The sequence below is a fragment of the Cryptomeria japonica genome, chromosome 6, assembly GCF_030272615.1.
Source record: "Cryptomeria japonica chromosome 6, Sugi_1.0, whole genome shotgun sequence".
Classification (NCBI taxonomy): Eukaryota; Viridiplantae; Streptophyta; class Pinopsida; order Cupressales; family Cupressaceae; genus Cryptomeria; species Cryptomeria japonica.
Window position 1 is genome coordinate 435,567,835 of NC_081410.1, and position 15,841 is coordinate 435,583,675.

The 15,841-nt window shown below is 37.5% G+C and overlaps 1 protein-coding gene across 3 annotated transcripts in view; it reads left to right on the forward strand.

The window, feature by feature from the left end:
- Positions 1–15,841, forward strand: part of LOC131037472 (bifunctional 3-dehydroquinate dehydratase/shikimate dehydrogenase, chloroplastic) — a 144,040-nt gene that overhangs the window by 58,071 nt on the left and 70,128 nt on the right. For all 3 annotated transcript variants that reach the window (XM_057969608.2, XM_057969610.2, XM_057969611.2), the window contains exon 3: positions 213–449. In XM_057969608.2, coding sequence (XP_057825591.2) covers positions 213–449 — 237 coding nt within the window. The remainder of the gene's footprint in view (positions 1–212; positions 450–15,841) is intronic.

Genomic DNA, 15,841 nt, shown 5'->3' on the forward strand with positions numbered 1-15,841 from the left:
GGAATCCTACAATTTCTAATTTATTGGAAAATGCACAGCTTTGCTTTTAAAATCTGTGTAAATGGAGTCACTTTGTGTAGTTTCTGTTTTTCTTTGTCTATTAGATTTGAAACTATATTGTACATTTGATTTCTGCATTTTAGGACCTAGATTATAGTATATCTTGTCTATGAGGCTTTTGTACTGATCCAAATATAATTCGTACTTTCCAGGTGGCGCCCACGTTCATCAAGAGCATCTCTGAGAAGAAATCGAGAAATTCCAAGATCATTGTTTCGAGTCATAACTACCAAAGCACTCCATCGCTTAAGGAACTTGGTCAACTTGTGACAAGGATACAGGACACAGGAGCTGACATTGTAAAAATTGCAACAACAGCCACTAATATTACTGATGTCAATCAGATTTTTCAAGTGCAAAAGGGTCTGCATGCACAGAGTGAAATGACGGTATCTTCTTCTCCTTAAATTTATAAACCCTGGCAATAACTAAAAACCTATGCTTTTGAGTCCCTAAGGAAATTTGTGTGTTCTACCCTTTTACCCCAATTCTAACTTCCTTCATTTCCTTCATTCCATTGCATTTTTTTGTACCTTAAGGTTCTTCCTTTGTTTCTGTTTGGTCTGTTTGTATTATTGGCTTTCCTTGAACAACCAGGTGCATCATTTTATTGCATTCACTACACCTAAACAAGTCTGTAAACTTGTGAAACAACAATATAGCCAAAATGCAAAATTAAATAGCAAGGTTGACAAACAAATAGCTCAGCTTTGTAGGAAGAATTCAGATGATCAAAGTTATTTTCCAAACCAATTCTTCACCATATAGTCCATCTGTCACCAGCACACATAATTTAGGAAATATGGGAAGAAAGCAATGCTTCAATATAAAATGAATTCACAATTTCATCCACCTTGTCTGAAAATCCAGGAATAATATCCAAAGAACCAATTTGACAATTTATCCAACAAACCTGGAATATTCAACCCTTTGAATATGGCAGATCATCAGCTTTCCAAGAAGTGGAATATCCTTTACGAACTGCATCATGAAATGAGTCAGTAGGAATTCACAGATATAGTGGGTCCCACCTCAAAGCTTGCAAATTAAATTTTGCGAGAGCAACGAAAATAATCAAAGCTGAGCAGGAATAGGTGAAAATTAGTTCCCAGTCTCGGACTCGGCAAGGCCGACTAGACTCGTGACTCGGCTATGACTCGGCAATGACTTGGCAATGACTCAGCAAAATAAAAAACCCTTGAAATTTAGAGATTTTTAACGATTTAAAACTTGTTTCATGCACCCATTATTGAATAAAGCTTAAAGACACTATAACATCATCAAATAGAAGCTAATTTGATCACATACATAAACATACATCCATCACATGCGTAGAAATGTAAATCGTAGTTGAAGGAAATAGAAAACATAGATATATAGACTTATAAATGTTGTCAAATGTATATAAAATCCATGACATCAAATGTTCCCAAACATATATGTAACCGTAAACAAAAATAATTCTATGGCTTAGGCTCTAGTTGATCCTCAGCCTTAGAGTAGTCTGTCTGCCTCCTACAAATGCGTCTAAGGTAGGTCCTGGATGACTGAGTAGCCATAATCTCCGCCTGTGAGGTGCCACAATGATCAACATTAGTTGTGCCTGTGCCGGATCGTGCTCTATCCTCCTCCTCTGTCATAGCCTCAGCCTCTCTGTTTGCCTAGTCAACCCACTCATGGTCCTCCTCAGTGAAGACGGTATCGGTAGACTCAGTGATCCACTCAGACTCTGGATCGATCTCCGCTAAAGTGATCGAAGAGGAGTCAGTGTCCAAAATCTTTCTGGTCCTAAGACGGAGGTTGTAATGAACAAAACCAAGATCATTCAACCTCTCCACAAACAATCTATCACGCCTCTTCGAGTGGATGTTCCCGAACATGGACCAATTGCACTCACATCCAGAAGCGCTGCATGGCTGACTCAAAATACGGATGGCAATTTTTTGAAGGTTTGGGGTTGAGGGCCCAAACATTTGCCACCATCTATTTGAAATAACGAAAAGGAAAAAAAAATCAAACTCATTTCCAACTTTAAGGCTAGATTATAAAATAAAAAATTAAAATGCATAAGCCATAAACTTAAGAATCTTAAGTTTACATATATTTCTACTTGGCTGCTATCGTGTTCGAGCCTCTATGCACATGCTGCTTGTGAAGATTGCCCCTTCTCGATTATTATATTTATCGAGCTGGAGCGTTGTACTTGAGGCTGTGCCATCAATACACAACTTTTGTACCACTATATACAAGCCACTAAGAACCTCCTCATCCGCCTTGAAGTCATCACGGAATCGAAATGCCGGATTGAGGTAATAGGCTGTTGCATGGATGGGCCTATGAAGCTAGTTCTGCCATCTCCTATCAATAATCTCTCAAATGGGGCCATACTTATCCTCATCCTCTGCATATATGGATCTAATGGCCTCCTTGGCCCTATCCATACCCTCATATATATAGCCCATATAGGGCTTCTCCCCGTCAACAATTTGTAGGAGAACTACGATGGGCTCAGTGACCTACACATAATGTTAAACAAAAACAATTAAGTCACAAATTAAATAAATAAAAAGCAAAATTGCAAAGTTAAATTGTTAATAAATTAAAATTAAATTACTAAATAGTAGATACTAGATACTAAATGTTAAATTGTAATAAACTTTCCTACACGATTTCTCCATAGGGCATCCAAAAACTTGGCTCATCAAAAATGCAATTTACCACATCTATCCCTACAATGGTCATAGCATAGGATGAGGAAGCCCACTCCTCACCAACAAACATACGCCTCAAAGCCGCCTTTGATTTCATCAAGGATTTCAGTGTGAGGAAGTTTGAGGCAAACTTCGTGATACCAGGACGAGCCAACTCCTTTTGCCCCGTGTACTGCCTCATAATGCTAAGGACGAATGCATGATTGTAGATAAACTTGCTGATATTTTTGGCCCTTTCAACTATTGATTTCACCCATTCAAGCTTACTAATATCCTCCAACATGATGTCAAGGCAATGGGCTACACATGGAGACCAAATTTTTTCGGGTGCCTCTCCATCAAAAGTTTACCTGCAACAATTTTAAATTAATTAGAAATTTTGATGTGTTAAGAAAATTTTAAATAATCATAGATGCCTCTCCATCAAAACTTGAAAAGTTCAAAGTTTACCTGCAGCAACATAACTTGCTGCATTATTTGTCACCACTTGCACCACATTTTCTTCCCCCACCTCTTGTATGACTTCCTCAATAGCTTCACATAAGTATGTGGCATTTTTCACATGTGAGGAAGCATCAATAGACTTCAAGAACATGGTGGATCCTGAAAATAGAGTTTCAACAAATCAAAATTTAATTTATTCAATGCATTTAGGGAAGTACAAATTAGAATGAATCATGATCAATCACCTCCGCATGAAACAAAAAAATTTAGGAGCGTTCTATTCCTCCTATCCATCCAACCATTTGTGATGATGGTGCAACCCTTTTGGCTCCAAGACTGTTGGTGGTCCTCTAGCTCAACTTTCATATTCTCAACCATTTCTAACAAGAGGGGGCCACTTAACTCAGCATTAGTAGGGGCTTTAAACCCCGCACCGCAAATGGTTATGGCATCTACCATGCCTTGCCAATAAGGAGACTTGTCACAAATAGATCATGATTAGACAAAGTAGAGTTCAACTTCAAACTATAAATTTATTTTTAAACTTAAAGCAATCAAATCAAAAAGAATTATCTGGCTGCAATAAATGGAATGTTGCAAAAGTAGCAAAACTTGCAAATTTGTTTTCTTACAGCATCATGAACCTCCTTGTTCCAACCCATGCTCTCAAGCGAGGGTTGTGCCCCAGGAGTACTGCGTGGCACAAAATAACTATCCAACCTGGATTTTCGAATTCTAGGGCTAAAGGTAATAGTGCCACTAGGAGGAGTAGAAGTAGAAGCACTAGCACTAGAAGAAGCACTAGGACGAAAGGGAGGCATGGAAAAACCCTCTCCAACCCAGTGTGCAGATGCGGGTGCATGGGAGCCAATAACACTTAACTCTTCCAATTGCCTCTTCTTAGTTAACTTTTCTTGTTCATGTGTTTCTAATTGGACATAACAGAAACGTTTTGCCTTAGCAGTTTGTTTTTTACATACCTCAATATCATGGCTAGGTATGCCGGCAATATGGTATTTAAATCTATTGATGCCACCAAAATTAATTTCTTTACAAAAAAAACATTTTGTTTGATTTTTTTGTCTACCAATAAAGTCTTCAGTATATTTCCAAGCCTCATCCTTTTAAGGCATTGTGAAAAATGAATGTTTTTTAAACGTGAAGGCTGCTGCAATAAGAAAATTTTATAAAGTTATAAATTAATAGAAAAAAATCAGCAAACCCTACTTTTTAAAAAAAAAAAATTGTAAATACATGTTTACAAATTTTTTCTAAAAAAATGTAGGGTTTGCACTTCGCTATTATTCTACTTCTCTCATTGAAGTTAAGCTAAAAAAATAAAAAACATTCAAGATTTGGAAAGTTAACTGTTAAACTAAAAAAATTTAACAAAGAAATGAAAAAAATCCGTTAACATACCTAAAAAACCCAACAAAATCTACAAAGTTTAACACTTACCTCTTTCAAATGAGTTGAGAAGTCTTGCCATGGACTCCTTGATGCTCTCAATGCAAGCCTATGGCCTCCCCGGTATGATTTGTGGTCTCCTTGATGCTCTTCTTCCCTGCTGGTTGCAAACCTACGGCCTCTTGTTTTACTTCCTCTCTCTCACTTTTCCTCTCTTCTTCTCACAACTAGCAATTAGAAGACCTTTTAAGGTTAAATGAAAGAGAAATAAAAAAAAAAATGTCAAAAAGCTTTTATTTTTTTTGTTTTTTAAAGTCGAAATTTACACATGGCGTCGATCGAGTCCTGGAGCTCGGACTCAGCGAGGAGCTCGGACTCAGCGAGTTTTGCCATAACTTGCCTGACTCGCAAGTCAAGCAAGTTATGGCCAAAACCCGCCGAGTCCGAGTCTCGAGTCAGCAAAACTCGCCGAGCTTGGCTCGACTCGCCAACTCGGCGAACTCGCCTGGCTCGCGGTGAGTCTGGGAACTCTGGGTGAAATAGTAAGAGATGACCAAGGCAAAATTTATTATAGCTTTGCTTACAGAAATGTGTGAACAAACCAACAATATGGTGGAACTATTGGCTTGTTTCAACAGTCTATCAGCCATAATCTAAGGATAATGAATCTCCAGAATTAAATCTCTAACCTAATAATCCAACATTTTGGGAATGTCTCTGCTAGAAACCTAATTAATCATAATTAGCTATTAACTGTTGTTACTAAGAGAAATGATTTCCCAACTTGATGGGACTATGCCCCTTGATCCGTATATAAATAACCTAATCACCCTATTCACTTCCACTCATCTATCTATTACTATATTCTTATTGTATATTTGATATGTAGATTTTATATTTGTTCTGTATGGCAGGTATGAGATAAGAAAATCAGAGCTAACTTTCTTATAACATGTGGTTTGCAAGATTGCTGCTGATTTTTTCCCGTTGAAACCTAAGCCTGTGGTTTGGTCAAATTTTGAGTCTGACCAAAACAATCCTTCTTTGGCTTGTGTCTAATTTCTTGGTGTTTCATCAAATTCTTAAAGACTTAAACGATATAAAGGAAAAATACAAAAAATATATATTTACAGTTTGTTTTAATTAAAAGTTGGAAATTTATTCTAATGAATTGTAAGTCAAGAAAATAAAGTCATAAAAATTCCTAATAATAGATATAAATAAGCTTCAATTATTTATTAACACATAAAATAATGCAGTATAAAACAGTTAAATCACAAAAAGCAAGCAACCAAAAGAACATGAGTTAAACTTAGGGAATAAATAGAAAGAAAACAAGAAGAAAAAGAAAACAAAGTGTTGGTTGAAAATTTTGTACACTTAGGGAAATATACAAAATTGTGGTTTCAACCACAGCACAGGAGTAAAAACTCTCCTAATCAAGGGAAGGCTCCCCCTATTTAACTAAAACTGAAATAAAAACAGGATGGTATAGCAGTCTTCCTTCTTTCTTCAAAAAAGACAATATCCTTTTCTCTTCACAGAAAAGGATAGCGATTGAATATGAACAGTAGTAACCACTTTTAAGTAAAATGAGAGAAAGGAAATGAAGTTTCCTGAAAGCGCAAAGACTTCCGTCACTTCCTTCGGGACGAGACAACAATATCAAACTCAAAGACTTGACTATTGGAAGTCCTATCTACCCTTTGCTATACTAAATTTTACAATGAATAAAAGACGACAGCACAAAGACTGGAATAATTTATTCTTTTAACACAAAGACAAGAACTAATGCAAGCTCAAAGACTTGTTGCTATTTCTTATCAAACAATAATTTTTTCTCAAGAACAAACGCAAGCTCAAAGACTTGCTGCTCCTTCTAGAGATTTCTTATTTTAATTAATCTTCTCTACTTGCAGCTCAAAGACTTCAAATCAGATTGGACTAAGCTCCTTTAGAAACACTTTGCATAGAATAAATAAAAAGAATGAAACTCAAACTTGTAGCTCAAAGACTCAAAACTTGAGTAATCTTTCTTTATTATTCTTCAAAACCTTCAATTCACATACATAAGCTCAAAGACTTCTTGCTGTAAATTTGGTAGAGTTTTTGCTTGCTTTTCCAAAAGATATATTTACAATGGACCCTCAAGTATTTATAGAAGAGGAGCCTTGAGAAAAAGGTGGGAGGATCCTAACTAACTTGAGAGATTCTCTCAACCACCAAGACTCATTCAATAAATAACTGAGACTTCATTAACTAACTAAGAGTTACTCCAACTAACTAAGACTTATTCCAACTACAGTCCTAATCAAACACAACTTGTAGTTGCCTTACATGTAATTACAAAAGTGCAAGTAATGTGTAACTTGCATTTTACAAAAAATACTTTTACATGTAACTTGTCAAAACAAAATTACAACTAAAGATTGCAAAAGAGAGAAAATTCAACTAAGTGTTGAAAGACACTTAAGTTGCGTTTTGTGAAGACATGAATCCTTGAAATTTCCGGATGCTCACTTGTAGTTCCTCGGGATTCGGTTCATGGGTGTTCTTGGCAACAACCATAGTCTTCACAATAGTGTCGTGACAGTGGAGGAGCGCGGAATTGTTTTTATCCAAGATAGACTAGATTTCATGCAAAAAGGCTTGGTGTTTCGTCAATGCTTGAATTGAAGTTGCCGAGAATTGTTCGCTCCTCCATTCATTATGAATCCTCATCTGTAAATCAGCAAGAACTTCTTCTTCTGGAATCAGCTCTCCATCCTGACTTACTATATTGCAAGAGGCCCTTTCACAATGTGAGACAATACCTCGATAAACTTCATCCCGAAATCTCCTTGCATCACCGACCTCCTCAATGAGGGATTTAAGAACAAGGGTCTTGTTTTCCATGAGTTCTTCAAATTCCAAGTACATGACCCTAGAAGAGATGATGGCGTGCTCCTGCAAAATACTCAGCTGTTGTTGGGGCATGGTACGTCAGATTGCCAGACTTTTCTCAACACTTTCCAGATTCTTTTTGAAAGTGTTAAAAGTTTGATCCAGTTTCTCCTCAATAGTTTCCAACTTAGACATTATTTGAAAAATGTCCTTTACTACTTGTACACATTGATCATGAAGCTGATCAACCCAGGAATCCAGTGCTTGTACTTTTTGAGCAACCCTTTCCACTCCACGAATCGATTCTTGGGAACCAGAAGAACCTATGGAGTTACTCCCTTCAGCAGCAGGTTTTGTGATTTTATGAATGACTACCATAAGCTGTCGATTTTCCTCTTCTAGCTTGTCTTTCTTTGCAAGAAGTCGTCACACCTTTGCACCAGAGAAGAAACAGAAAACTGAGCATCATGTTTAATGACCTCATGTGTTTGCTTGCCCAATTCTACCCTTGTAACCTTATAATCAGCAGCTGACATTTCATCAAGTGGCTTATCTGCAATAGGTTCCACAATTTCAGCTACTTTCATCTTGTTACTATCAACAGTTACCCTAGAGATAGTCTTGGCCTTCTTAGCAACTTTGGATCTGGACTTTTTGAGTTGCTGGTAGTCAAAGGCATCAGGTGAGATCTCTTGCTTCTTCCTTTTCGGGGTAAAAGAACTAAGCCATGGAGGCAAAGTCATCAACTCACTTCCAGTAGTAGCTGTAGGCAAAGGAGAAGCAGTTTCTGTTTGAATTACCGTGGTCACCCTGGGAGGAATATCTGTTTGGATAGCGACCACGGTTTGCTTAGTTACCAATGGACATGAAGATTGCCTCATGAATTCTTTAAAACCAGAAGTGGAAGTATCAATTTCTGATAACTGAAGGCAAGTGGGATTATCTTCAGGAACTTTCAACACACTTTCTTGTTGCCGATCAGGAGAAGGCTCGTATGCTGAAATGGGAACTGCATTCTGAGGAGACTCCTCTACGAGCAAATCAGGAGGTGAAAGAGGCGTCTCAATGGAAAATGGAGGAATGACCTCGTGAGGCGAGTCTGAAACTGGAGACTTAGGAGCATCGTCAGATTGCTGCCCCTCTTCTGGATTATCCAGATTGATCACCTGAACATGGAATTGTGATTTCTCCTTCCCACGAATAGTCATCTCCTCAGGAGGAAGCACTATTGCACGATTGACTCGTAACTTGATCCTTGTGCCCGAAGATGAAGCACCCTCCTTGTTATCAATCTGAATCTCAGACTTTCGTCCAAGAGGCCCCGTAGAATCATCCTCTTTACCAACCTTAATTTTGATAAGTCTAACAGCATTACTTTTCAGCCATGTGTTAGTGTTGGCCAAGATAGGTTGAAATCTGTCAAGGATGGAGACGCACTCCTTGTGTGACCATTGGATCAAAGGAAGTGGAGCTTCCTCAACCCTCCGTGAAATGTATTCAGGATCAAGTATATGCCCGTCATCAATCATCCCTTGTGGGATATCTGCCAAGTTCAAGTCAACAATTTGCTCAACAGTGAGCCTGCAGTAATCCATCTTCAGAATTTCGGCTTCTGTGCAGAGATCTACCCAAATGTCTTCAATGCGATGAACATGCACAAAGGATTTCTTGATCTTCTCCTTCATACCTCTATAATCAAAATCAGCTCTAGGTTTGAACCTCTTAAGCTTGATTTCCTGCAATTCAGCCTCCATGGCCTTAGCCTTTACAGATGTGACGAGGGAGTATCGACCAATTTTTAATGGGTTTGTGGTAGAGATCCCCATTCCAACCTTGTGTCTAGCAGACTGAAAAGTATGAACAGCCATGATCTGTCTTCCCAACTCCATAAGAATTATCTTATCGGCTGGGTATCTTGGAAGCATGTATGGCTGACCATCATAGCATCCAATCCTCATATAGGTGAAGGTGGGAAATTGCAGGAACAAACACCCATACTCAGACACCTTGACCCATGCCTCATCTGATACTCTTTTGTTCCTGAGATCCATGTCAAACTGACACATGAAATATCCGAAGAATGCATCTTGGACCCTTCTAAAATGCAGTCTGCTGGGTTTCAATGGCAACTGGTCATAATGTTCCCAAATTGGTATAAGCGAACGATCACCCTTGGTAGAAAGATCTGGAAAGTGTCTAAGTAGGAATTGCTGCAAGTTGTTCACACAAGGCATCGCTCATGACTTCCCCCCATGAAATGTGATGTGATTGCCGTATGAACATAATGAATTGATACATCCATGGCTCAAAGACATTGGAATGCTCAAGGCCCATCATCCTGCTGAGAAGAGTGATGGTGTCTCCAATCTCCCATTTGAAATCACAATGGTACAACTTTGCCCACCTTGAGAAGGAAGGACGTGGCTCTTGGATCCACCTATTGATGTGTCGCTTGCAGTCTTTTTCCCTTTTCACATAATACTCTGCTGCACTTTCTTTGGTGATTTCCATATAAACAGGTGCAGGAGGTATTCTGAAGACCTTCTCGATTGTATCCGCATCAAGACAAATTATAGCTTCACCATCATCATTTTTGATGACTCTTGACTCCTTGTCAAAATGATGGGCGCATGCAAGAACGAACTCAGGTTCTAGGGCAGCCACTGGAAAGGAAGATGCATGATGGATATGGCTGTCCAACAACCGTTGCAAGTTGTTATCCTGTGGATCTTCTACCTTGTTGATGAATTCTGCCATATCAACGTGCCCTATCTCCCTGTCTCTGATGCAATCCAAAGGAGAAGAAACCTGGGAAGGTGCAACCTCATTCTGATATTTGTTATATTTGTATTTCATTTTCTTTGGAGTTGGAGATGCCGGCAAATCTGACATTGATTGGGAACCTGGAATGCTGTGATGAAGACTTAAAAGAGTTAAGGCAACATCATAGTCAGCTGCAAATATCATTCTTCCTTCTTCAAATGAGTAAAACTTTGATTTTTGGATTTCATGATTTTGAGAGAGGAAGAGGGGAAATATGTAGAAATGGGAAAATCTTGACTTTGACCAATTTCGGATCTTGGGAGAATTTTCGCAAGTATACAAGTTGGAAAGGACATACATGCAATCGGGGTTTTAAAACCCGAATACAAGTACACTTGTAATTTCGAAAATAGAGAAATGGACGAAAAATGAGATTTTGACTTGCGGGAAATGATGGAAATGGAAAGTACCTATATGGGGAACATGAATGGATAGAAATGGGAAAATCCGGGAAAGTTATTTTCATGAAAATGGGAAGAACTTTTCAACATGTAATCCGGTTTTTAAAACCAGAATTTGCAAGGGAGGGGTATTTCACACTTTTTAACTTGGAATTTTAACCAAAAATGGTTAAATTCCTTAACCGTAGGGGAAGAACAAGAATTTCCAGCGAACTTGTAATCGAGATTAAAATCCCGAATACAAGTAAAGAGGGAATTTTGGGAAGAACAATGTAATTCAACAATTGCATACCAAGGGGAAGATTTCTTTCACAAAAACCAATTTTGGGGGGAAGAATCAACACATGCCAAAAATGCAACTAAGAATGAAAATAAAGAAAACAAGAAAATAATAAAAAGAAGGAAAGAAAGGAAAGAGAACATACCTTTCTTAAAAATGCAAAATGCTTCTCCAATAATGCAACAATTCTTGGAATGAAGAAGCAAAACCGGTAAAAAGGAGCAATCCGTAATGCCAAACCCTTATCACGTTTTTTTGCAAAAATGCCCCAAACTGATAAATGTAGCAGCAATCCCAAACTTGGAGGACCAAAATGCCAATGAGAGAGTACATCCAAGTGGATTAGAGCAAAACGCCTAAGGAGGAAGAAGAAGGAATGATGACAAATGTTGCAAAACGTAGCCAAAGGGAATCACGTGAAAAACGTGGCCACCGTTTCAAACTCCAACGGCATCATTAAATGGCTCGACAATCCTCCTAAACTCCACGCCTAGATAGGAAAGGGCAAAACGATTTAGGAGAGTGGAGTAAAAAACGCCCAAAATGTGGATTGAAAGAACCACGTTTTTGCTGATTTAGCTCCCAAAACTAGTAATAATAAACTCTAAATGGCGAAAAATGTGTTTGTAAATGCATGAGAATAGGATAGAATCCTAAACGCCTTGCATCTCCAGCAAATCTCCCCAAAAAATCGCTTTGACATCTTCAACAAATCCATTTTTCATGCAAATCGGGTTTTGGAAGACAAATGACAAGTTCGAATTGCCCAAAATCATGCAAATCGGGTTTTGGGGAGAAAATAACAAGTTTTATTTTCACTTTTTCCACTTACAAGCCAAAATCGGGTTTTTTAAGACAAATTGCAAGTTTTATTTTTTACTTTTTCACTTATCAAGCCAAATCGGGTTTTTTTGGACAAATGACAAGTTTAAAATTGTCAAAAATGCACTTGCAAGGCAAAATCGGGTTTTTGGGAGCAAATTGCAAGTTTAAAATACTTGTAAAAGGGAAATAAAATCCCTACAACAAGTTAGAAATACTTGCACATATGTAATGGGGATTTAAAATCCCTATTACATGTTAAAACCATTAAAGTAGGGGTTTTTTGACCAAACTGCAAGTTTACTTGCAGTTGAGCCAAAAAATCCCTATTTTAACTAAAAATGACCAAAAAACAATAAAAAGATAAAAACAACAAAGGGGAAACTTAAAATAAATTACAAGTAACATATTTGAAATAAAAGTGCACATGTAATCAGTCAAAAATTCCCCGACAAAGACCAAAACAATGAATATCATTTAAACTTGCAGTTTGAAGAAAATTCTCCACCTGCAGTCGAGGTTTTAAAACCCGAAATTGAAGGAAAGACATAGCAAACGAACCCAGAATTGGACGAAATTCGAAACGTAGTTCGGGAATGGACCGAGGATTAAGCCAGTCCAAGGATTAGTCGAAATTTTGCCTCGGGGAGCGTGCCATAGAGTAATTTTTTTCATTTTTTCATAAAAATTTCAACGTAGTGGTCCTTCATTTTTGTTTCCAAAAATGAGGACAACACAAAGTGATCGAGTACTTATTTTTTACTAAAGAATATAAGTTAGGGCATATAACTGTTTATCAGGGAGTTTACTCTTTTTAATTAATATACTAATTTTCTTAAAATAAAACATATAGATTAAAAAAATAAATTGTAAGAAGTATAAATAACCATGTGTTCCGATATTTGTGACCATTCACTTGTTTTTTTGAGAAATGAAACTTGCAAAGCTTGGTTAAGAGTCTTACACAGATAGATGCTTTTCCAATTGAGATATTTTATTGTTTACAAGTTAATACGAAAGAATGTAAAAAATACACAGTGCCACAATGGAATACGACAAAATCAAAAGTAACAACAAGAATACTAACTTCTAATTGCAACCAGAAACAAATAGATAGTTGGAAAAACAAAGAATAGGTAGCCACTAATATCCAACAGAGGGAGTTTCATAGGATAGTATTCGATTACAATACTATTGATACACAATCACTGAACTCACAGAATAATTCCCAGAAATCGTACTGATTTGCAGTAACTCAGATTTGTTGCAGCCTGAGCCCTGTCGAAGACAAAGGCGAAGGCGGTATGATGCTCTCAGCGAGCTCGATTGTTTATATAGTCCTGTTGATGTGTTTTTTATGCACATGCGAACATAGAATAAAATACCTAAAGGTACCTTATCCTCTCTTGAGCAAAGTTTCTCGACTGCTGAAGATCTCGCCGAAGGATCAGTTGAGGCAACTCCAAGGTTCTTGTTTGTAGGTTCTCTACTCGTGGATAAGCTCTTTGTGGTATGATGTGATTTTGCTTGAATCACAAGGGGACTTACACTTGACGACCTAAACATCTGATCTGCTGGAATCATAGGATTTCACTAGCCTAGATTTTGAAAAAAGGAAAAAGGACGAGGGCGAGGAAAGGATCTAATTCTGATACTAAGAAATGTAGGAGCAATGATTGATCTTTGATGAAATTCTAACTAAGTCTTGTTTTGACATCGCAGGACCATCTCCACAAGGTTAGTGCGATCTTCGGAGGAAAGCCTTATGATGTTCAGATCATCGCTACAGGCATAGACACCATCAAGCTGATGCATATCAGTGAAGAAGTGACAATTGAAGTTGAGCTTAAGCTGAATGATTCCAGTTGACTACACAAGGCAAGTCTGCAATCAACAAACTGCTAGTAGTATGGAAATACAAATTTCACCATCAATCAAACACATTTCTTCCACTCATCTAATAACATGAAATTAAATCTGAGAAGTATAGAGACCATGCAAATTGTTGAATCGACCCATAGATTTCACCATTTCTTCAATGAAGTTTTACAAGTCTTTTACAACATCTTGGCAACAATCTTTGCCTTCTCTCTCTATTCTATTCTAAGTGCCATTCTATCAACTGACTATCCACTATTAGCTAACTATTCACCTTCTAACTACTGACTAACTATTGTTGACTCCTATTCACTAACTATTAGCCTTTACAAATGAGGAGCCAGGGCTTATATAGTGCCCACAATACAATTCAATGGCTTAGATCAATTTGAGATCAATGGCCAAGATTTTACAATGAAACCCTAATTAGGGTTTGTTACAACCAACTTAATTTTGAACAATGAAATAATTGCATTATTTGGACACATGTCTTCTCTAGAATATTCGAGCAATGGATAACTGGGGTAGGTACATCGAAGTTTGTGCCATCTCCCATGAGTCAGGTGCATTGAATCTGGACATGCTGAGGTGGACCAACCCGACTGGAGGAGTGATGACTGGGATGCCAGCTTGTCAAACACTTGTAACTTGGTAGATATTCAATTTGATGTTACTGAGAAGCTAGCTTTAATTAACTTTTTTGAAACTCTCTGCTTCTTCAACGAACCCTTGCTTTAACTTCCTTTGTCTTCGATGTGCAGGATGGATGGTGTACCTTTCCTTCGAATGCTAGACTGGAAGAGGTCGTCCCTGATGATGCTTGGTCGGAGAGGGCCGTCCTTGATGATGCTGGGCTGGAGAAGGTCGTCCTTGTCTTGGTCTGGTCCTGTGGAGGTCGTTATTTGATGCCTACACAAAAATTTAAAATTAGTCTTTGAACATCATACCTTAAAGCATAGAATTTAGGACCTTCCAAGAGAATGATTTAAGATATTAATTTGAAAATGACATGATAAATCCAGAATTCTAAATTTTCAAATTAATTATGAATGGAGATTAGATTTTTCAAGACTTTAGACTTTAAAAGATTGCTATGAAATCAAAACAAGTCTTGAATAAGAACTTCAAAAAGGATTCTTCATACCTTCTCCTTTGAAAGCCTAACTATGAACCTTGAAAAATGAAGGAAGAAGATCAAATTTGGTGGATAAGGATTGAATTGTGGTCTTCCTTTGGATGAATTACGCCTCAATTAGCCTTCAAAAAGCTTCGCCTTCCACTAGCTTCTCAAAATCTAGAAATTCGCCTTCAAACACCTTCCAAAATCTGGAAATTATCCTCCAACTTGCTCAATTTCGCACCTCCAAATATGCTCTTCAAGTTCGCATGAGAGATAATGAAAGAATGATTTGAATATGCTACAATACACCTCCCTTATATAGGGCGCTCACCTTGATTTCCCTCAAGGCCGACTTGGCAAATAGGGAATAAAATAAAATAAAACTCCTCTCAAAAGATGGCCGACTTGTTTGTAAAGGCACAATAATGATTTTTGAGTGCTTAAGCATAATTTTTTAATTTTTAAATTAATTCCAAAGCTCAAAGATGGATTTTTTCAATTATTTCAAGGCCTAGAAATTAATTAATTAAATTGCAAATGCCTTAATTCATGTGAACTTGATTTAGACTCCCCAAATGTCTTGAATTTGGCTAATTTAGTGAAAATTGAGGAATATCAAGGTTTGATCAAGGCTTAATGAAGGCTCTTTGCTTCTTAGGCACTGAAATATCCAAAGTGATGAATGCCTAAGTTATTTCAAGACTTGTTTGAATTCTCATCTAGGCTAGTTTGCTTCATGAATCAAAATCTTCACAACCTAGGTTTGCCATCACAATTTTGCATTTTGCCTTAAACTTAACCTAAACAAGGTGAATAATAGGTGTTTTCAAGAATTTCTCCCTGGACCCTTTGGAAGGGTCAGGAGTGATTTTTCAAATTAGGTCCTGAATACCTTGTTTTTCGACTCCAAAATCTCCCGGAAGACGAGCTTATGTTTGTTTTGACCTAATCAAAGTCTTGCATTTCAAACTTTTATCATTTCACATGAGGAAATTAGGTGAAAATGTAAATT